At 43.9% G+C, this 23775-nt stretch overlaps 2 protein-coding genes across 3 annotated transcripts in view; one reads left to right on the top strand and one right to left on the bottom strand.

Annotated features, from left to right (window-relative positions):
* LOC135897753 (cytochrome P450 1A1-like) overlaps positions 1 to 23775 on the bottom strand; it is a 127793-nt gene that overhangs the window by 39192 nt on the left and 64826 nt on the right. Inside the window, exon 2 of the mRNA XM_070531748.1 lies at positions 13879 to 13922. Coding sequence (XP_070387849.1) covers positions 13879 to 13922 — 44 coding nt within the window. The remainder of the gene's footprint in view (positions 1 to 13878; positions 13923 to 23775) is intronic.
* Positions 1 to 23775, top strand: part of LOC135916011 (steroid 17-alpha-hydroxylase/17,20 lyase-like) — a 62027-nt gene that overhangs the window by 26373 nt on the left and 11879 nt on the right. The window contains exons 1-3 of one of the 2 annotated variants that reach the window (XM_065449581.2): positions 1903 to 2001; positions 19712 to 19878; positions 22975 to 23154. In XM_065449581.2, the coding sequence (XP_065305653.1) occupies positions 19722 to 19878; positions 22975 to 23154 (337 nt within the window). In that variant the 5' untranslated portion in view covers positions 1903 to 2001; positions 19712 to 19721. Of the gene's footprint in view, positions 1 to 1902; positions 2002 to 19711; positions 19879 to 22974; positions 23155 to 23775 lie in introns of those variants that run through there. The other variant, XM_070531749.1, reaches the window with a different exon arrangement.

Genomic DNA, 23775 nt, shown 5'->3' with positions numbered 1-23775 from the left:
AACATGGATGAAATCGCGCTTGAATAACTATTCCTGAAAGCGTCCTTCATCCACAGCCGGTGTCGGCTGCTGCCCTTGTCGGCACTGCAACAATGCTGCTTTAGGGACCCATGATTTATAGTTCAGAGCGAAGAAATAGGTGTGCTTGTTGATCTCCTCTGAAAGAGAAATACCACCAATTACCGAAATACCGCAAATGCCGAAATACTCCACTAGTTTGCCATTCGAGATGAGGTTCCACTAACCATGCTGCTCACCTTTTTGTCGCAGAAGCTTCACCATATTTTAGCAACTTACGAACGCGCAATAACAGAGATCTGTATTTTATCACTGAACGAAATGACGGCTACGGTTTTTCACTCTGCGTGCTTTATTTATTGCGTGCCGTCTGCCACAAGTATCATGCGACATACGCCGCTGAGAACCGTTGTAATGAGTGCAGTGCCACTTTTGCGACATCATGCGGAGAAGTGGCGAACTACTCTCGAGACGAGTCGGTGATATATGTGTTTCTGTATGGGTCGGTCGGCCTAAAACCCCTCATTTTTTCTAAAGTAGCGCCATTCTTAGATATTTCCGCCACCCCGCTCTCGCCGGCGTTTCCTACTCCACGCCTCTTGTCGCCCCAGCCTCCTCCGCTCCCCCATTGACCAATCTGTGTCACGTGCAAGCACGCGACACGCTTTTGTATATTTTTTCTTTCCAGCGCGCTCCGACCGACATACCGGCCCAGTGCGACAGAAGTACATGCACACGGATTGAACGCGGGAGGTTGCGGGATCAAATCGTGAGTGCATCGGCCGCATTTCGATGGGAACGATATGCAAAGACGCCGGTGTCCCGTGCATTGGGGGCACGTTAAAGAACCCCTCCTGATCAAAGCTAATCCGGAGTCCACCAGTACGGCGTACCTTATAATGAGATCGTGGCTTTGGCACGTAAAACCCCAAAATCAAATTTTTTTTTTCTCTGTCTTGTGTGCCTTGAGTGTACCAGTTAAAGCAACACTGTCTCGCTGCGAAAGCTTACAACGCAATAGAATACAGACGCACGTAGTGTACATATATAAAATGAGCACTTCAACAAAAGTGTTACTGTTGCTAAAAGGGGGTGGGGGGGGGGAATTACTTTCGGAACCTCAGTCCAGTTCTCCCATCAAGTTCGTTCTTGCTATCAAATTCCAACCACTTCCACTGTAATAAATAAAAAATAAATAAATAAATAAATATTTCATGTGCTAGTACGTTTTTAAGATTATAATACTGTCTACGTGTGAAAACGTGGCTCATGGCTGCCACAACCCGTGCATGAGCTACACACATCTATAAAAGGCTCGGAGCAGAAGCAGCCCTGTTGCTAGGCGTTGCTGGCCCCAGACAGTTGGAATCTCTCACGCACCGGCCGAACAAAAGTGTCCTGCAGGTACGTAATTCAACTTGCGAAACCATGTACACATACTTTCACGCAGTCAAAACCTGAAACTGAGGTACAACGGGCGTGTTTGAGCACAACGTGCATTCATGCATGCCCTTATGCATCGTGTTTCAGCAACACGGACTCTCAACGTGCGGGCGCTTTGCGCCTTGAATAATGGTCCTTCTCTCTATTTTTCGCGCAATTCCAACACGACATTATTAAGGCCAGTTACCGACTGACGAAGCAAAACCTCGCCTGAAAAACTCGGGCTCAAACGAACTTTTCCGCAGATTTCCTTCGGTAGTGCGTTAGCCCTCGTCTGCTATGGTGATTGCTAGTGCTAGTGCAAGCCTTTGTCTGCTACGGCAGGGCCAGCACAGGCGGCGCCACTGTCGAGGCCGCACCGAGCGCGAGAGTGGAGGGAAGGAGGAGGGAAGTGGTTGGCGCTACCTTTGGAGATTGAGGGGTCGGCCACCATCATCCTGTTGTGGCCATGCGAACGCGTCTCGTTAGGCCTACGGGCGCCAGAATCGCAGAACGATCTCACAAACTGGACGCACTACGCCCTCATAACTAATGTCTCAGGTGAGTTTGGAGAAAGCGAAAGCTCATTTCAATAGTTCCTGGCGATCAACGCGAGCGAAAACATAGCCATCACGAGAATTCACGCTGGAGCGGAACATTGGGTGTCGCCATGTTGCACAGTACTGCTATCTTTTAGCGTGCGTAACACGCAGGTCGTGGCAAGTACACTCTAGGCACGGCATAAGCATTAGATATCTGTGCCAATCTGTGCTCGCGCAACGCTTAGTCGAGTGCGATCTGTGCTACACCATCTACGCATGCGTGAGGCGCGTGGGCGCGAGCTTTCGCATGCCGGCACGCGTACTTGTAGTTTGGCGTACTTGTAGTAGCTTCTAAACGTGAATTCAGCCTCAGAGTTAAAGCAAAGCGTGGCTTCACGTACGCGTCCATTCCTTGCCACGAGGTAAAGAAGGCGATGAGCGTCAGATCTCATGAGATCTTTAATGTCCATCGAGACAACATCCAATCTCGGCTGTCGGTAATATCCAATCTCGCTATATCCATTAGTGAAAATTTATGTTCTTCTGTTACAACTGGAGTGGACACTTCTACTAAAGAGCTCCAGTGGCTCTCTCAAAGCACGGGGAAAGAACCTAGCATACGAGTGAAGATTAAGAGGGAAATCAATTGAAGAGAACGCAGGTAAGAAATCCCGTTGTCTTAGGAACCTTGTTAAATGCGTTAGCGTGGCGCCATTTATACTATTAGTCAAAGCCGCCAAAAGAGTGACCGTTGCAACATCAAGCGTGAAACGTGCTAAGTAGCTCTTTGTCTTGCTTTTCTGTTTTACGCATGAAGTACCTTTTACACGCGTGATGTGTGTCCGTGATCGAAGTGGAAATGCTTTCTGGGAGACTTTCAGATAGCGTTGGTAGCCTAGCGAGAAAAGTCGCTAAATTTAGCGGATGTTTCGTTGTACCTTACTGGCAACTTTGCGTTCTTGGAATCTTAGCGATATTGTAGTGTCTCTTTAGTTATGTGAATAGCCAGTAAATTGCCCTCGTGAAACTCATCAAGGAACATTAGCGCATTTCAATGCTTCACCGCCATTTCATGCCAAGGAGATATACGCCTCCAGTTTTTGCTTCTTGTAAAGGCGTAACTAAAAGCCTATTTAGTGATTTATCTGAATACATCAGAGCTGCTCTTCTATGCAAAGCTTCCGAAATCTTGAAAATCTTGAAATCTGATACCAATATCAGAAATCTACAAGGTATTGCTTTGTGTTTTCACTTTCCGACCGTTGGTTGGCCAACGCTGTAACATGAAGCTATAGTTTCAGAATAATAGAGAATGTACCCAGGAAGAATTAAAGAATAGAAAGGAAAAAAAATGCGAGGCAGTTGTCATCATCATCGTCGTAATCAATTGCCAGCTTTCAGCTAATAATGTAAGGTGTTGCGCGCCGCTACTCTTACAGAAAAAAAAATAGAAAGTTACCAGCACTGCTTATAGCCGCCCTACGAAAACCTAGTTGTCCGTACGCTAAAACCCTGAGTCGACGCTACAACGTGAGCAAAGTTAGAGCTTGCCCCGTAATCCACTGACGACTGCTGATAATCAGATTACGCCTTAATCTGTGTACAGCTTAATCTGCTCCAAAACTCTTACGGCCACTATATGGCGTATAGCGTGCAGAATAATCCCCTTCAGACGCCCGGTTTCAAGTACATTAAGGTAGTAACGAAGTCAGCAAAAGTACCTTTAAAACTCCAGTGCATAATTCACAATTGTTTCTTTGTTTGCTTTTTTTGCGGGGGGGGGGGGGGGGGGGGTTCATTCTTTCTCCTCTGGTTCTTTCAAGCAGTTTGGATTTTGCAGAGCAGTCCGAGTACAGTAGGCTAAATGTCTTCTTTGTTCCATGCTAACCTAGTTCCACCTTCATTAAATTTTCATCTTCGTAATGCGCTTCCGTACTGTGACACACTGGCAAATTTTCTAAATGATGGCTTTCGTGTTACTGTGCCGCAACAAATCAGATATGGCTACGCCTTCACAATGCTCGCTTGGTTAGGTAATAAAGTTAGCGAATAGCTGCTTCACGACAAGTTAGGCGTGCGTTGAATATCTGTTAGCCGTATTTATCAGCTTGAAAAAACCTGCACCAAAAAGGCCGATTATATTACACTTCCAGGATTACAGAAAAAGAAACGAAGTACAGTGTAACGTCCATAAATTGAGAGGTACGCGAATATACAAGGTATTTCACGCAGCCTGGCAAAATGAAGGAAAGAAGCAGTGTTTGCGTTTCCAAAGAATCATGCAGGGAAAAAGATAAGCCTAGTTCACGATAAACTTCGTTTCAGTGAACAGCTGTTAGTGTTGGATGTGAGTAGGGTGACGTGCAAAGCAGTTCCAAAAAACGACACGTCGTAGTTACGCAGCTCGCAACTAACGCGAAGCCCTAACTTCTACTTTCGGTGTACACCAGGACCATCGTTAATAAAACTGATCCCATGGAATCCTTTTGCTGACTTATGATCCATATTTTTAAGTAATCTGAGAAACCTGGCTACACGACACTATTGGCGATTGCAAAAATGTACAGTTGCAATTCAGCTTGCCTCGTTGTGACATGTTCTTTAAAAGCATACAACTCCTCAAGATGACCACTATGTGCTACCAAAAATTTGCATTGTATTGATGATTGGTGCACAAGCTGGAATACGAAAATGAACAATGAAAAAAGCTATCCTTTCACGTGTAACAAGCAAGAAAAAACTTAGCACATCCGTTTATTCGCTCAAAAACCGCGGCATACTAGAGGTGGATTATTACAAGTACATTGGCGTCACGTTAAACAACAAACACTGTCTGCACACATTTCCACTATTTGTAACCCGCCGTGGTTTCTCAGTGGCTGTGGTGCTGGGCTGCTGAGCACAAGGTCGCGGGATCGAATCCCGGCCATGGAGGCCTCATTTCGATGGGGGGCGAAATGCGAAAACACTCGTGTACTTAGATTTAGGTGCACGTCAAAGAACCCCAGGTAGTCGAAACTTCCGTAGTCCTCCATACGGTGTTCCTCATAATCAAAAAGTGGTTTTGGCTCGTAAAACCCAATAATTTGATTTAATTTAATCCACCATTTGTTCATCGGCGCTGAAAAAAAGGTATGTTTCCTTCGGTGAAAAGTTAAAGATGCGCCACGTATTGTTACACTTCTCGCTTGCAAGGCTTGTCTTATAGCAAAGCGTGTATGGGACCCACACACTAAAGGAGGCATTACACAACTCGGGTGAATTCAGAGAAAAGCAGCGCGATATATTTTTCAGTAAGTACTGCAGACATGATTCGCGCACTTCATTAATGCGTCAGCACTGTCCTTTGTTGATGTCTCCAAAAAAATTTAGTCGCTTTGAGTTTTCGCACAATTGTCTTGCCGGAAATATTAAATTTACGCTCCCAGTATACGCAAAGTCACACGCAGTTAGGAAAACTCTACATACCCAAAATAGAGCTCTGATGCCGATTTAGGCCAGGACAAAAGCATTTAGGTACAGCTTATTTGCTAAAGATGTTTTTGAGTGGATTAATTTACCACCAAATATCTTTCATGCTCCTGATGCACGAACTGGAGTGTCAGTTTTGTGGCTGCTAAATATACTGTCCTAGTGTATATTGTTTATTTCGGCATTTCATTTAAATGTTTGGTTGCCTTTTCTTCTTGTAGTTCTCTTTTGTATGAATGAAAGCCTCTCGTGCTTGAACCACACAAGAGGTTAGCAGTATGTATAAAACAGAAGATAAGAAAATTAACTTACCGTGAAAACATGTATCACAATACTGTGAATTGAATTAATTAGAACGTATAAAGAAGCCAAAATTGCTACACAGTGCTTCCTTATACATATACTAATTTGTGAGCATAGGACTTCTGCAAAACTCACGTGGACATTGCAACAACTTCTGTTAGGCTACAAATTTACGAGGGCCGTTTTTTTTTTCAACCTCCGATAGGCTTTAAATAAAAGACAAGTTCATCTAAAACAATAATTTTATTACCAAAAGATTAGTACAGTTACGGTTACTTTTCGACATAATCACCGAAGAGGTTGAGGCATTTTTCAAATCTGTGGACAAGCTTTGCAATACCCTCTTCAAAAAAAGTTGCCGCCAATGAATTCAAGTAGTCCTTGACGTTGGTTTGAAGGTCGCCATTGGTTTGAAAGCGCTTCCCACCAAGCCACGTCTTCAGTACAGGAAAAAGATGAAAGTCACAGGGTGCTAAGTCTGGACTGTATGGCGGATGATCGAAAATGTCCCATCCAAATTGTTCGAAAAGCCGTTGAGTTGCTCCAGAAGTGTGTGGACAGGCATTGTCATGAATCAGAACAACTCCAGCGGTCAGCTGTCACAATAAAAGTTTCACAGTAAACAGCTGCAGTGATTGTGGTTCCGGCCTCCATAAACTCCACGAGCAACACACCTTGTTGATCCCAAAACACAGCAGCCATGGTCTTTCTGTTGTTGAATGTTTTTTGAATTTCTTTGGTTTGTTTGGTGAATTTGAATGCATCCATTGTTGTGATTGTCATTTTGTTTCCGGTGTGTCGTACTGAATCCAGGTTTCATCCCCAGTCACGATTGATTTCAAAAGGTTGTCTCCTTCATCCTGATAACGCTCAAGGAACTCCAAAGCTGACGCCATTCGTCGAGTTTTGTGGCCGTCCGTCAACATTTTTGGGACCCAACGTGCACAAAGTTTTTTGTAGCGTAACCGTTCAGCAACAATAGAGTACGAAACATACCTTGAAACTTCTGGAAATTCCGTAGATAAAGCAGTAATGGTGAATCTGCGGTTTTCTTTAACCATTCTGTCAACTCGTTGAACCAGGTCATCTGAAACGACAGATTTGCGTCCTTGGCCCCCTACGTCATGCACATCATTGCGTCCATCTTTAAAATTTCGACACCATTCACGCACAACACCATCACTCATGAAGTTTTCCCCATACACTCGACTCATTCTCCGATGGATTTCTGCAGCACCATGGCATTCAGCCTGTAGAAAGCGAATAACACTTCGCAATTCACACTTGGCGAGAGCAACAATAATGGCAGCCATGTTTACGTGGCTGTAGCACAATGCCGACTGACGCCTGAATGTCAACGATGGCGGAGTGTGTAGTGCGAGAGCTGCGCAGTTGCCTACAGCGCATGTCCGCTTTCTGCTGCCCGCGTAGCGCCTGCACGGAGCGATCGGACGTTGAAAAAAAAACAGCCCTCGTATTTATATTTATTTGGTTTGGGGCCTCAAAATAAGTACTGTGGGCCAAACCAGAGTACTTATTTTTGGTGCGCGCTTCCTCAATTTGGAAACTTCATGCTTCAATTTTTCTGCTGTTTACCAATTTTAGGCAGCTTCATGATTAATGCCAGTAGCTGAATGAAAATTTCGGTGCAAGTAGTCGGCAGAATTTTACTTTCTCTGAAAAATGTAACACACTTCTGCCGAATTTGGTGGGTGGTTGCCTAACATAAAACATAATTTCTTCATTTTAGATATTTTTCATCGGGGCAATTGCGATTGGCATCAAGCTAAAGTTTCCATTTAACGCTGCAATACAATATATATGTGACAAATGCGTTGCAGGGAACGTTTGAGAGAACCGGCCAAATCGCATTTCGTTTTGTATTCTAAGGATAAAACATGCTTCTCAGCGGAGACCATAAGAAGCTTCCGTTAACCAAGGCCTGTTTGATGGGTACGCTGCGGATGCACCCGGTGGTCCAGCTTGGTCTGCTCCTGAAATTACGTACTCTCACCAGAGCCGGTGAGCCCCACATAAGCTAGCATAATCTCAAGAAACCCACACCAGGCAATGATTATACTTTTAGTAGATGTTTGGTGTGGAGAGCTACGTTCACTTGTGGTCTGCTCCACGCATTTTATAACCTTGATATTGTATGCAATGAAGGAGGTACAAATTATTATTCCTATAAAAAATAAGGAGTGCTCCATAGGGGTTACCATCAGAATCAGGATCATAACAACCCGGCTACGTTAAGCGCACTTCAGAACGTAAACCTCTAGCTCCCAGAGAGATCCAGTTACCCTGACTCTGGGTTAGTCGAACCCACCTAATGTCTACTATATTTCCTAACCGCATAACTCATCCGAGTCCTCTGTCTCCATCGGCTTCGTCTTCATTTCCTTAGCACTCATTGAGTTAGTCTAACAGTAATTACTTGCCCTAGGGCCTAGATGACCTGATCAGCTCAATTTTTCTATATTAATCTCAACCATAACACCACATTTATATGTCTGCTTTCAATCTACAGAGCTTTCTTGCTACCTTTTAATGTTGCTCCTATTATCTTTCACGTCATCACCCGTTGAATGCTTGGCTTCCCTAAAAATGCTTTCTCTTCTGTTCTGTTACATGTGTATGCTGCAATATAGAGATTAACGCAGAGCGTGCCTCAGCTACGCAATTTCTGCATGATGTACCACAAAAATAGATAAGTAAATGATAATACTAATCCTTCTCACTCCGAGTTTCGACCACATGAATTGGTACTGGATGGCAAAAAAATACTATTCAAGTACACTAGTACGTTGCCAGTCGTAACTTGGAAGCCCCTGCTAATAGCACCCAAATATCAATTTTTATTTGTCTGCGGATTTCCTTCTTATGATGTAGATTCCTTAAGACTGCTCCACAGTGCGGGGGACAGAAAAGGGAAATAACCAACCGGTCAGCAAACAGGAAGATATCAGTGTGAATATGCCCAGTTAGTCAAAACTTCTCGCCACGAAGACTGCCTCAAAAATTGCCGCGCTGTCCGTGAAGCCGCACGACAGGCGTAGAGCAAATAGTTCGTCGTGAAGGGCGCATGCTCAAGGCGAACGGAAATGCCGAAATAGTTCAGCTCGAGAGAGCAGAATAAGAGATGAAGAAGCACTTGTTATCTTTTCATTTTCCATGACATCGATGATACAGAGCAACAATAATAGGCTTTGGACACGTTCGCTAGACTACCTTCTACTGCCAACCATCAAAGTTAGTTCAGGTGCTTTCTGTTGAGTAGGCAATACATCTGTGGTAAAAGTAGTTTGTGGTAATGCAGGAAACTTTCTAGTGGGGCGGCTGTCTAGAGAACATAATAAGGTTTGGTCTTAATCTTCCCGCACGTGTTGACGCTCATCGTATCGCGATTGACGCACCTCAACGCAATGATTCTTTCGACAGGAGTGTTGCGTGATTCCAGACTCGGCGTAAACACACGATATCTGAAATAATGTGCGTAGCCACAGGAGGACTCTCGATAAACATACAATCGTGGTGGCAGCTGCACGCAGGCGACCATATCTTTGATTTCCCAACTCCTAGTGTCGTCGCAGGTGAAGTGGATGATAAATTTGTGCACTCTTTAGCTCCCTACGCAAGCAGTGGACGTAGTACATTGGTTCGCAAATTGCCGTGGTTCAATCAGTGCTATCACTGACAGGGTTCTCATATAAAAACAATACGTTAGCCACAGCCAGCTGTGCTTTACCCAGTGAACGCGCAAATTCGTTTGGTTTTGCTGCGTCTAACAAACAATTGCAGCCTGTTCAGCACGCCTTCCTTACAATATTTGTTTATTTATTTATTTATTAATCATACCCTCAGGGCCATTACGGCATTATAGAGGGGAGTGGTTACAAGCAAAAACGGGTAAATTCAACAAACAGGAGTTATTAGTGCAGAAAATTATGTATATGAATATGTATAAACAAAACTATTTAACAAATGGCACCTAGATATACAATGTTAGCTAAGGCATTTGTGAGTACAGGTTGAACAATATGAAAAAAAAGGTTCCTAGTTATACAGTGTTAGCTATGACATTCTTGAATAATTGGTGATCTGCGATAGTGGCTATCGAGGCGGGGAGGTGATTCCACTCATTGGAAGTGCGTGGTACAAATGACTGCAAAAAAGCGTTCGATCTGCAAAATGAAATGTCAACCTTATGAATGTGGTCTAGTCTGGGTGATACATACGGAGGCGGAGAAATAAGTTTGTTGCGTAGCAGCGGGTGATGAAATAATTTATGAAAAAGGCACAAACGGAACAATTTTCGACGTGATAACAAGGACGGTAGGTTGAGGCTAGATTTCATGGCACTGATACTCGCGGTTCTATTATAGTTAGAAAGAATGAAACGAGTAGAGTTATTCTGAACCATTTCTAGTGAGTGTATTAGGTTTACTTGACCTGGATCCCAGATTGAAGCAGCGTACTCAAGTTTAGGTCGTATTAAAGTTTTATAGAGGATTAATTTTAAGGAAGAAGGTGCTTTGGAAAAGTTGCGTCGTAAGTAACCTAGCATTCTGTTAGCGTTACTTATTATATGGGTGATGTGAGTATTCCAAGTAAGATCAGAGGTGATGTGAAGGCCAAGGTACTTGTAAGTTGTTACCAATTCTAATGGAGTGTTATTAAGGGAGTACACAGGTGGTTCACTGGTAGTTCGAGATACACGCATGAATTTGCACTTGTTAACGTTTAGTTCCATTAACCATGAATTGCACCATGCAGAAATGGCGTTAAGGTCAGCTTGAAGCCTGGTAACATCCTCGTCGCGAGTTATTTCGGTGTAAATTACGCAGTCGTCAGCAAATAGGTGAATTTGAGATGAAACACAGGAAGGTAAGTCGTTAATATATATGAGAAATAGGAGGGGTCCAAGCACGGAGCCTTGTGGTACACCTGAATAAACAGGACTCAGATTAGATGTTGCTTCGTTAGCTGAAACGAAGTGTGAACGGTTAGTGAGGAAAACTTCAAGCCAGTACAGAATTTTAGGCTCAAGGTTTAGTTGTTGCAGTTTGTAGATTAATAAGCTATGGCACACTTTATCGAACGCTTTTGCGAAGTCCAAAAAAATTAGATCTGCAACTGAAGAGTGGTCAAGCAATAGGTTTAGTTTATGCGTGAATGATACTAGTTGGGTGTCACATGAGTATGTTTTGCGGAAGCCGTGTTGAAACTCAGAAAAAAAGGAGTTTTCTTCTAAGAAGTTGGCGATATGAGAAGACAGAACATGCTCGATAATTTTGCATGGTATACTCGTTAAGGAAATAGGCCGATAGTTCAGTGGGGAATGTTTAGTACCTGTTTTGTAGAGTGGAATCACCTTCCCCACCTTCCAATCAGCAGGCAGTGAACCATTGTCAAGTGATTGCTGTAAAATCTTTGCAAGAATAATGGAACAATATGTGCTAGTGTTTTTTAGAAACTTAGCGTTAATTAAGTCACAGCCAGGAGCGGATGAGAGTTTCAATGAGGCGATTATTTTTTCTATGCCAACGGGTTCGATTATTAAAGGGTGCATTGCGGCGTAGTCGTAAGATAGTGTAGTTGGGCGTGTTACATGAGCGTGTTTAGAAAAGTTACGCGCAAAAACGCCATTTAATACAGATGCGCAATCGGCAGGGGCAATCGCAGTATCGGTGCTATCAACAAGGGTTATGGCGTCGTCATGTTTTGGGTTAATAGTGCGCCAGAACTTTTTCGTATCAGTAGTTAGCATGGAAGGCAATGTGTTATTTAAAACTATTTATTTAAATAGAGAGAGAGAATGAAGAGGAAAGGCAGGGAGGTTAACCAGGTATGAGTCTCCGGTTTGCTACCCTACACTGGGGATGGGGGATAGGGGTTAGAAAGATGACAGAGAGGAAAACGCAAAAAAAAAACTACCGGCCTACCGATCTACGGCCTGTGTGAACGACTTTAACTGGAACGCCTTTTGTGTGTGTGTCTCCATGTGTGCGCGTTCGTTTTTTTTTTCTTCCTTACAATAACTTGTGAAACATCTACATCTTGTGAAACAATATATTGTGAAACATCGCCGTTTTGAGACGTAACAGTCATAAAGAGGATTGATGACTGACAGTGTAATTGAACTTCTGTCTTTGAGCACAGCAACCCAATGCTATCACTATTAGGCTACGATAGCACGTATTTTATCGGGAAGTGTAGAGATTGTCCAAACATTGTCTCCGACTAATAGCCCCAAGCTTTTTGCCTATCACTGCCTACAGACTATTTGCAAACCGTCCATTGAAAAGCTTATGTGGCTAAATATATGCGAAAAATAGCTTTGATAACAACTGTTATCTTAATCAGTCTTTATATAGTAACTGCACACACAATCTGCAGATTTTCCGACTTCATGTTTACGTTAGCTCTCCTACACTAAAAATGCTAACCGCGCGATTAAAAAAAACCGCTTGTTATTGACAGGTCACCTGGTTATTTCCAAGAATACTGGGAATAATAATGGGTCTACATCTACGGCGTTGACCACGACCCTAAGCTGAAGGGCAAATCGGAAGAGGTCCAGACGGAAAGATCCTAGACCTCGTTTCTGGAAAACTGCGCATGAACTTTGAAACGCTGCTCACCTGCTGTGTCGGTGCTAGGACAAGTCCGGGGAGATGCTTGCCCACATGAACTTGTTCTATACATATTCGTCCGACTCGTGTGGATGCTCACTTACACCTCTGCCGGTAAATCTTCGCATGGTAACTTGAACGGCTTCGCTTCCAGTATGCTTCTAACTCCCGCTCATCAAGTTATCATGCTCGCCAGAAACAAATGGGGGGCAGTATGTTGAAAGAAAAAGACAGTCACTACTTTGACTAGTTGGTACGTAGTCAACTATGTACCAACTGGCCCGGCTTTCAACCCTTCTGCAGGACAGTATGTGTAGCATTCATAAAACACCAACAAACTTCGTATCCAGCCTTGGCAGCACCCCTGGATTGCAACCTGCATTGCGCAGTGAAACCGAATATCGCTGAGACACATAACTGGGCCAAGGATACCTGAAAAGCAGACATAGCGCTGCCAACTTTATCATCTTGAATACTGCGCTGGAGAACCATCTGGAAAATGTTGAGCGATGAGTGCTTAAATGAACAAAGGGTAACTTTTAAATGAAGGCTCAGGTGCGAAAGTGTGTAGTATGCAGTGCTTCCAACCACTTTCCATAGATCTAGGAATCTTACGCCTAGTTCAATGAAATAGGGAAATTTGTCTAAATCTAGGGAAATTTAACGCTACGACATTGAAATAGTGGACCAACTGAGGTGCTTTGATCTCAGCCATCGTAAATTACCTCGGCACTAGCGGGCGAAGTATGACTTTTGGTCGTACTGCAGCGTTGTGAACGTGTCTTGCCAAGAAAACGACAAGGTGCGGGTTCCATAGGCTATTTAACGAAGTACTGCTACTTATACACGCTTACACTAAAATTTACCGGGGAACCGCTCATAGACAAAGCAAACATGGGCAGAGTTCCAGTGGTAATGTGCTCCGCTGAGTTTTGCTTTGGAGGAAGGATAAAAATTGGCAGTATATATGAGTGCTTCACTGCAAATGACGCGTAAGCACGCACATTTGTTGGTATTACCTCAGTACACGGCAAGCAAAAAGAAGTTATTCGCATCTTTTATATTGATGTCAAGAAGTGGCACAATGTTTTCACACTGCCAGATTTTATAGAGAAGGTTAGCCGCCTGGCTTTTTTTACAATTCGAATAACGCTTCATGTAATCTAGTTATTTTACTCATCGTGCGAAAGAATTTCTGACAGACACAAAACATAAACGTGGTGACGTCTTCTTGAGAAAATATGGCTTAAGCAGGGTGTTGTGTTGTTAACACGACAACTCGTACTGCGACATCATTTCAGGTTGATTCTAATGACTTTATTATTACAATACCTCTAAATGAGCTTAGAAACAGATTTATTTTTCAGAAGTTTGTAGTAAATTTTGCCAATACAAATACTTTATCTCCACAAAAATTAGATTGGCAAACTTAATACTAACGACATACTGCACACATCTAGGAAAATCTAGGGAAACCTTTTACCCACATTATCGGAAGACTGGCTTCTGAGGTTGGCAGGACCGGTGGTATCTGAAATGAGAATAAAGACAACACTTGGTAAACAGGAAACTACTCCACAGTAGAAGCTTTCTGCCCAGTTCTTTATTCACATGGCGAAGAAAGTTGCAATTTCAGAAATTGAGTTGCCTAATAATGAAATCGTAGTCACTGAGTAGAAATTTTGATACTGTCACCAGTTGGGAGATATCCATTTCTGAAGTCTGATAACAAATAGATTGACCTTGATGTTAATGTCGTCATGAACTGCTAGAGGAAGACATTGCAGGAACTATTGACTGGAACTCAAAGTATACTGTAGCACATTTTCAGCACGGACATATCGAAAGCCTTGCTAGCCTTATTTTTGCCAAGCGGTCATGCTTTTGGCCATCAATTTTACTTTTCTAACATGTGTCCTAAAGTGAATGATTAGAACTTTATCTAGTGGAAAGAGGAGGAAAAGCAAAATAAGAGGGAAAGCCAATGAAGTTAGCCAGTGTAAATACCAGCTGGCTATCCTGTGCTGGGAAAAGAGATAAAGCACGTAAAAGTTATTCAATGGAAAAAAGGAATAATAGAGAAGCATGCGCACACTCAGGTGATGAAACTTGCTCTAATTTTGAAGTCGATCACGCAATCGACAAGGCCTTGAGGTTCGGAGGAACGGGTTTAAATCCCTAATTGGGGAACCCGGTTCGCACTAGTGTCCTAGGACTATCTTCTCCGTCGAGCATTAAGTAGTGGAAGCGTTTTAATCAAGTAACTGCAAAATTTGATTTATCGCGTGCCTCGGCCTTATCAGTTAATAAATACGCACAGGCCGAAGTCTGCTATGTGCTCCAGATGACGTTCTAAAAAATAGTTCGAAATAAGAAGAACGCGTGATGTATATTCAATCATACGAATTTTTATCTGCATTAGATAGGTCTCTCTGTTGCTCGTGGTATTTTACTAATTTCTGATTGATGGGCATAAGTCAGCCCTATTCTAAACATGACTGCGCGTTCTCGAGGTTATCGGTTGTTACCCGTGATATATGTGTATGTTCCAAGTGTCCCTGGTGCCTCTTCATCTCCGAGCCATTGTCTTACATAGTATTCTCTAATGGGCTTGAACAAACACAGCGTTCACGCAGTGCGACCGCATAGGATTGTGCGCACGATTTCGTACAAAGAAAGGATGAGGCAAACAAAACATTAAATTATGGGGTTTTACGTGCCAAAACCACTTTCTGATTATGAGGCACGCCGTAGTGGAGGACTCCGGAAATTTCGACCACCTGGGGTTCTTTAACGTGCACCTAAATCTAAGTACACGGGTGTTTTCGCATTTCGCCCCCATCGAAATGCGGCCGCCGTGGCCAGGATTCGATCCCGCGACCTCGTGCTCAGCAGCCCAACACCATAGCCACTGAGCAACCACGGCGGGTCAAACAAAACATTCGGATAAGGTGCAGAAAGGAAGGTCGAGCAGTGGCAAATGATAAAAAGGGCACGTGTATCTACGCGTTCAGCATCGATCAAACTGGAGTCCATGGTACAAGAGGCAGAGCTTCCGCGTTCACATACGTGTGTCCCGTCTCACTAATACTGTGCAATTCAGCGAGAGCTGTGTATCACGTCAGCCAATAGAAAAAGAAAAGCAACTAGAGATTTCGAGCGTTGTTGGCCTCTCATTGACCTCTGTGCGAGGAAGCATGAAGGAAACAGAACTAAACAAAATAGGACGTTTTTACCAACCAGCCCAATTCAACATGCTGTGAACGACGTTGACTGAATAAAAGTGCCATGCAAGGATTAGTTGTGCGCAATGGGCGAGCTTTCCTCCCTTCTCTTATACATGCAGCTGGCTCTCGTCACTGATTGGCTGGCCCGTCTTGTAGTCCTCGCAGTGGTGCATGGAACTGGTAAGACGGAGTATACGTATGTGCAGCCAGGCGGTGAGGAATTATCAGCGCCTTGGTCGCTATGACGCTAGCGCAATAGCAATATTGCGTAATAATGCGCATGCGCACTCGCTGGCGTGCAAGTGTTTTCTATTTAATACGGCGTCGTCACTTGTCAGAGCGCAGAATGCAAGCGTCTGAAAGGTGAGCTGTAACACTATTTCTTTCTTGTTTAATGGTCATCTCCCTCGCATCTGTTTGAAAAAGAGGTAAGTAACGAATTACATGCAATGAATTAGTTGCAATCAGTTTTGTGTTTTCGCAATTGTATAATTTAACGATTAATATTTTACTCAGCAACGCTAACTATAACTCAATTGCTTTTTCAGTAAGTAATTACACGTAGCCAGTCACATTTGAGAGGAAACAAGCTCTGACAGGCGAGGCAGCTTTGAGCATTTGACTTTGTCGATAACAACAGGGTGCAAAGAATGAAAACGGGAGATGGAGAGAAAAGGCAAAGGTAGTTAGGTTACCAAGATGGGAAGACAGGGTTTGCTACCCTACGCTGGGGAGAGAGGGAAGGGGCAGGTAAAGTGATAGCAAAGCAGAGAGAAAGAATGGAGCAGAGACGTACGATACCACTCAGTCACTGTCACGCAATACCGTCACCGCACAGCACAGTAGCACATGCAGCACTACAAAGATCTGTTCAGGCTACAACCGCTTGTCCAATTCTGTTGCCCTAAAAACTCCAACAGAACCCTCGTCGCCCTCCGCTGCGACGGCTTGGGATGTCGGCATTCTAAAATAAGTTCTTCTGTAAGAGGTCCTTGGTCAAAGAGCACTATTCTGATTGCGAGCGATCGTCTCTGTAAATTGTAGTGAGAACAGTCAGAGAGAAGGTGTTAAAAAGTCTCCTCGCTACCACAGTTATCACACGAGGCGTCGTCGGCCCATCCGATTCGGAAAGCAAAAGACTCGGTGAAGGCCACCCCTAGCCATATTCGACAAGGCAGGGTGGCTTCGCGACGGCAGAGTCCACGTGGAATGCAAAGGCGTAGGTATACGTCTAGGTTGTGCAGCCGGTTGTTTTGAAAACTTCCTGCGTTGCACAAGGAGAACGTAATATCACAGGTGAGCATTCGAAGTTTTCTAGTGGTATCTGTCCTTGATAACGGTATCGGCTTCTCTTCGTCGCCTTGAAGAGCCGACCGAGCAGCGTTATCGGCGTGTTCGTTCTCTATGACGCATCAGTGACTTGGAAGCCACTGAAATGTCACTTGGTGTCCTTTCTCAGTCAAGGTTTGGATTAGTTCTCTAATCTCGAATACCAGTTTCTCGTGGGGTCCACACCGCAATGTTGATGGCAAGGACTTCAGTGCTGCCTTCCCTTCCTCCCACAATCAGTGTCTTGCAGCTATGACTGAAAGACCCGAACATAGTAGGCTTGTACAGTTACACACTTCTCTTGGAAGTCCTTTCTCTGAACTTTTCTCTTATAATAAATTTATTTTGCTGTCTCCTGGAAGCGCTTATAGGCGGCCTCCATAATTGGTAAAAGCTGCGGCTTAACTCTTCGCTTAGTGCAGTCTATGAATTCTCCAATACAGGCAGATGTTGTTCGCCGTACAACTCGTTAGTTCAAAGACCCGTCACAAGGCTTTGTACGAATTTTCGCATACACACTGGAAGATGTAAAATGTCCTGTAGGAAACGTTCTATGGCGAGACTTTTTATGAAGGTTTCAGTAATATCGGAGACAGAAGGAAAAAACAGATATTGTGAAGTGATGGTCAAAAGAGGCTGACTACTTTCAAGGCTGCCGAGTCTCCTTACGCTTCCTCGAAAAAAGCGCACAAGTGACATCCTCGCTTCTTCTACAGCAGACCCGAGGGCCCACGTGACGTTTGGGCGCGTCACGATCTTCGCCTCTTCGGGCTACTCGGAACCTTTAGGGTGACAGTTTTGGGCGCAGTGCCACTTCGACACACTCACCACGTTCTTCCTGTAGCTGCTGCTCATTTGAGCGTTACAGGTCGCGCGCGTGACGCGAAGGTTACCTGTGACGTCAGCGCTGTTGGAGGGGAGAGTGGTTTATCCGAGAGGGAAGGTGCGCGGCTTTTCATTAGAATTTTCAGTGGTTTTCGCGGAGTTTACCAATAACTTTCACACACATCCGTCCCGGCGTGATCTACGTGCCTGGTTTACTTGTTTGCAGTGCTCAAACCAGTTAGACTCTTTTTCACAAGAATGATCGCACTGGTGTTCTAAGATAAGCAGATACTAATATAGCGAATAATTACTGCAAACCTGTCGATACGGCAAGATGCAGCGGAAGGGTCCCGACACAGCCAGTGCCCTTCCACTCGTCCAAGGAAAAGCGCCCCCTGAAGAACTTGACAAGAAAGGTCTTACCACGAAAAGTCCGCAATAAATTTTCATTAACAAAGATTTTGTTATAGCTGAGATGGGGAAAGAATGTTGGGAGAGGTTGTTAAATGTGCGCAATCAAAATTACAAGCATGTGGCCTGAGTGAATGAGCTTCGAGAGATGTTTCTTTCACTGCTTGTCGAACGCAACTGTATAATTAAATGAAGTGCCGCGAAAGTAGTACAGGGCTGAACAGATTGAAATATCTAGGTACATAGTAGGTAGTTTGAAAATTTAGCCGGTGAAGTGTTATAGTTTTGGGACGATTGCGAACAAATCAAACAAATTTAGTCAAACAACAAGTCAAACAAATTTTTAAAAATGTTGCACTAAGTGAAGCAGAATTCATCGGTGTGTTGGAAATTTTAAGCCGTTGCCTTCACTGAAAAACTTGTACTTCACTTGAACAAGTTCACTGAACAACTCGAAATTTGTAGGAATACAGTCTGTATGTGTGAAACGGACTAGTACAGTTCAAAATTCACAAGGCAATTAATGGTGCCACAAGACATTAATGGCCACGGGATCCGCAAAAACGCCTCCTTAAATGTCGGAATAAATTTTCAAATTGTCGCACAACCACGGTAACAGAAATCTTAACAAGCATGTCAAAGGCCCTCTACATTTTGATTAGTTCGCTGAAAATGCATTTGAGAGTGCAGGATCGTTAATCTGAGCCTGTCCATTACTATAGAGTGCACTCTTGAGAGTGGATCATGGAGTAATTAGGCACGCACTACGCAGCGACGTGGCATGATCCACATGAGGGAGTCATGCCTAAACGTCATTGCCTGTAAGAGTCATTGTCTAAAAGCGTAGTACATATCTATTACGCTTCAGTCTGTTAGAGAAAACACAAACCAGCATGAATGCGCCGAGCGTCGCATCTTAAATATTTGTAGCCGTTCCTTCGGGAAAATTTCTTCTCTGCTTGGTTTTCAGCGTCACGTGACATGCTTCAGCAAACTTGTTCTCAGCTGCGTTATCTCCTTTGGGATATCACCTTGCTGGTTTTGAAATCACGTGTCTCAGACCCAATTTCCCTACCCATTGTAACGCTTTCAACGTACGATCATTAGACAAGCACTTAACAAAGCAGCCGTTGCGGGAGTATTCCGTCAACGTTGAGCTCGTTGTTAACGCCATTTTTTTTAACTAAGCTTAGCATCGATAGCGTTTGCTTGTTTCAGTTTGGTTATGCAATTGTCAATCATCCGTTATGTTAGCTTCTTGCTTCTTGTAGCACGCAAGAAAAATAGATATTTCATGGTTTTATATAAAATAACCTTTGCGCATGACTTGGTATTCGCATCTTATTTTTATTGCTTACATTATGCGACTTTTCAGCCTCGTTTGTTTCTCTTTAAGCATGGATTCGCCATCCGCATTCTTGTGATGCAGTTCGTGGAAGCTGTTTCTTCAGAGTATATTGTCCATAAGTTCACTTCCTCATCTTTCTTGTGGTCAATAGACTAAATCGATTTGAACGAAATTTTCTAGAGGCGCAGACATGACCGTCCTCGGAGACTTCTCCAGCCCCGTCGACTGGCGATGGATCACCACAGCGCTGGTCTTCGTGGTGACGTACCTGGTGGGCCGCTTCTACCACCGTGTGTCCAACTACCCGAAGGGACCCTTCCCACTTCCTCTTGTTGGCAACCTGCTGAGTGAGTCTCTTCGCGCTCAGCAGTGTACCAGCGTGGGTTATTTCATCGCGCATTAGTATATCCAGCCTCACCTACGCGTGCATAAGGAGGCAGAAAAATGACACAACGACTATACAAGCATTTTTGAAACGAACTTGTTTTTTTAAAAAATGATGAAGGCAAGCCCCTTTGAAACGTATGGCGCTTGTTTGAGGCCCCCCGATGCACACATTTCTTTTTTCGTCATGCTATAGTCCTTTCGCTAGAAAATATCCATGTTTGAAATGCCCGATACTCTATATAGGCTCGAATTCAAGCAATAACTGCTTATAGGCTACATCAGCAATGCCTCCGTGAAACCATGCACTTCAGACGCCACCTAGCAGCACAGTTTTATTGCTGTTGCAAATGGTGCCACTGGAGATGCCTTTGTTATTATTAGTGCTGAACCAACTTGCACCCAACTGTGCAACCGAAAACGCAATGTTCAAGATGGTCGACTTATATAATTAAAAAAAATTTTGCACATTATATATATATACACACGCTGAGGCAGGCACAGGACCCGGAATCTTTTTTATCCTGAAGCTTTTTGTCCGTTGACGAAGCCATGCAGCCGTCTACAATTGGCACAAGCTCGGAGAAGCCTGCAGCAAGCTGCGAACAGCGTGGTCCCTGCCTTATTACGACAGAGGCTAAATAAGAGTTGGGGAAGGGCAGATCGACGGTTGTACCACGAAATTATTTGCTACTGTTCGCGAAATCCTGCGACAAATCTGACCGTAGAAATAGGAGTGGGGCAACAATGGGAATAAGCGTACACAATAAACTTCATATACCACCAATATTCATACAGTGCATTCCAAGGAAGAAGTGTGACTTCTAGAACGCTTTGCCCCACCGACAGTTGAAGAAACTTCCCCGGCCTTGAAACGCCAAAGCGGCAGTCATGCTGCGCATCGGGGACACGTACCACAATGAGGCGCCTCCGGAGCAACCAAATCAAACTGGCCGAGCGCGTACTCCCTGCCGAACACTAACAAGCATTGCCTATGTATAAACAAAGACTAGAACTGTGAGATTAGCAGGTTTATGCCATAATGCGAAGCGTTTTGCGCTTAGCGATTACCACTGCGTAATCGCGTCCCAGACGCTGTTGTTTGATTGATGTTGCTGTTTGACAAAGCGACTGTGATAGATTCAAGATAAATTAGTGTCGCATGTTTGCGGAACCTTCAGTGTTTTGATCGAACGTCCACAATGGTTATGACATGCTCTAGCATACACGGGACCTTGCGCAGGTTCTTGTCCGTATAGCAGGGATAGTACTCTCTCCAAGATATTAAGGATTCATGTTCCGGCGCATTCTATGCTGTTCAAGTATTGAAGCGCACGGTTTAGTTCTGAAAAATATTCCTCAATGCTTTCTCTTTTCCGCAGAATCTTGTTTGCAAAAACGTTTCAAACAGAAAACTTTAACACTGTCGTCGTCGTGGTCGTCGTCATCGTCATCGTCGTCGTCGTCGTCGTCGTCGTCGTCGTCGTCGTCGTTTTCGTTGTTGTTGTTGTTGTTGTTGTTGTTGTTGTTGTTGTTGTTGTTGTTGTTGTTGTTGTTGTTGTTGTTGTTGTTGTTGTTGTGGTGGTGGTGGTGGTGGTGGTGGTGGTGGTGGTGGTGGTGGTGGTGGTGGTGGTGGTGGTGGTGGTGAAACCGATTTTAAAGGTGGTATCAAGTCGTAAATTAAAGGTAGCGCAGATAAATGCGCTCAAAGCACCTCGCTTGTCAGTGCGTGGAGCCTTACCAATTCCAAAGCGTGTCACACAGGCAAGAGTACTAGCACAACGCCAGAGTTGACCACACCAATAAAGTTTCCTACAATAATTACCAGACAGAATGCTGGCATCTGGGGTCGATCAGCTACCACTGGAATGGTGGGTAGTACACGGATTTGTCTAATCTTTGTACTTGCGGTTTCAAGCGCTCTCACGACGTTATTTATTCCGTTTTAGCTTTATACCTTTCCAAGCTTTCGTAGCTTTCTAAGCAAAACAAGGCAATTAGTCTCCGCACACATGTGCAATCACTGCCAATTGTGATCCCTATAGCGCAATGGCGTTGTGGAAATTCGTCAATTTGCGAAGTCACTAAGTCGCTTAAAACTGATAGGTCAAGTTTAGGGAAATCCATGTACCAACCATCGTTCCCACGCTGGCTGAGCCACCCTACTCGCAGCTACCGTAGACAATAATCCAGAGTTCCCTCTGGCACTTTTGTTGGAAACTCTATGGTCACAGGCACGGAAAACAATTGTGTACTAACCGAGATAAATCGATTATATCTTATAGGCAAATCTGTCTAGCGAGTTGTAATTTTTTTGCTTAAGCTCATACATGTTACTTTTCATTATAAATTCCAAGATAGCATAATCCTAAATGCAGGCACTTTGTAATCGTTGGTGCTTTAGTCTCATGCAGTCACTTTAAAGTAACTATGCTACCCCTTTAATTATGATGTGCAGGCGATACAGAGGCGGTCTTTAAGCAAACGTCAGGAGACGGCTCGTTAGTACTCTATAGCGAGGAGATTGTAGCGTGAGTTGAAGATGATGACAGGACGGACACTTAAAAGCGCTATTTTCCGAACCTGTTAAGGTGTGAAACAATTACCTTAATCTAGGCACCTCGCCGTAAAAAACCGCAAGGGTTGCATTTGATACATGTACATATTTTTTAATTAATAAACGTCTCTCTCTCTTTCTCTCTTTTTCTAGTTTTTCAATGTATACCATATCCTTTTATTCAGTCCTTACAAAGATAGGTTGAAGCATCGATCCATTCTTCTGGGGCCCTCCAATCTGGTTCAATTGACCTTGTTTTCTGACCATCGTTCGATCTTGCAAGTCTCGAGTGGAAACCGCTAAACAGTTTTCCTGCCGCTTTAGTTCATTAAATAACTTGTTTCTTTAACGACCATGATTAATTAGCGAGTAGAGACCGATCTCGTGTACCTTTGCGCAAGCCAAGAGCCTCGTTTCGAGCTTTACGTTCATGTAATTTCTAAAGTGTTGGCGTGATGCATGAACCAAACTTCTGCCTAACAATCCTTCCCACTACGTGCAGCTCTGCGCAATGCCAACAACCTGCACTCCAAGTCAGCCGAGTGGTCCAAGACGTACGGCGACGTCTTCACCATGTGGATGGCCCACAGGCCTGTGGTGATGCTGAACAGCCACTCGGCTATTCGGGAAGCATTTGTGGAGCGACGGCATGATTTCGCTGGCCGCTTCCCAACTAGAATGGGTGAGCATACGACTGAGCAAACGAAGTAGCAGACGTCGCAGCAGGGCAGGTGTTTAAGTTGTCACAATTGACTCTAGTAAATTTGACCTCAATTAGTACGACGTTTTAATTTATTCTGACGAACTATAACGACCCAGCGAGAAGCCGCACATTGATACGGAAAGAAAAATTTTTTGGTTCATACGACACAGCATGCCACTTCGGTTCAGTCGACCGCCACCGACCTTCACCGGTGCCCCCTCATGCAAGCAGCGGGTATTCAAAGCTTGAAAACAGAAGAAATTCAGCAGACGACGCTACTGCTTCCCAGCTGTTTTACTTAGTTTCACTTGACTTTTGTTTTCATAACTTTCATTAGACTGGCTTTTTTTTTTCAGTACAGCGTTAAGAAATTTAAGTTGTCGACGCTCTTTACGGCATCCTGAATCTGGCTTCAAGAGAAAAGAAAAGTACATTGCAGATTACGTAAAGCAATAAAAAAGCTTTGAGTTCGGTAATTTTACTGATGTTTGTTAGTTCGACCTTTCGGATAGTTCTACCAAACCTTGCAGTTTCGCAAAAGTGGGAGGAACGAAAGTCGACTGTTCTTTAGTTGTTGCGCTGCAGCATACTACTCGGCAA

The sequence above is a fragment of the Dermacentor albipictus genome, chromosome 1 (genome assembly GCF_038994185.2).
Source record: "Dermacentor albipictus isolate Rhodes 1998 colony chromosome 1, USDA_Dalb.pri_finalv2, whole genome shotgun sequence".
In the NCBI taxonomy this organism is placed as follows: domain Eukaryota; kingdom Metazoa; phylum Arthropoda; class Arachnida; order Ixodida; family Ixodidae; genus Dermacentor; species Dermacentor albipictus.
The sequence above is the reverse complement of the archived record's forward strand: the minus strand, read 5'-3'. Positions and strand labels throughout refer to the sequence as shown.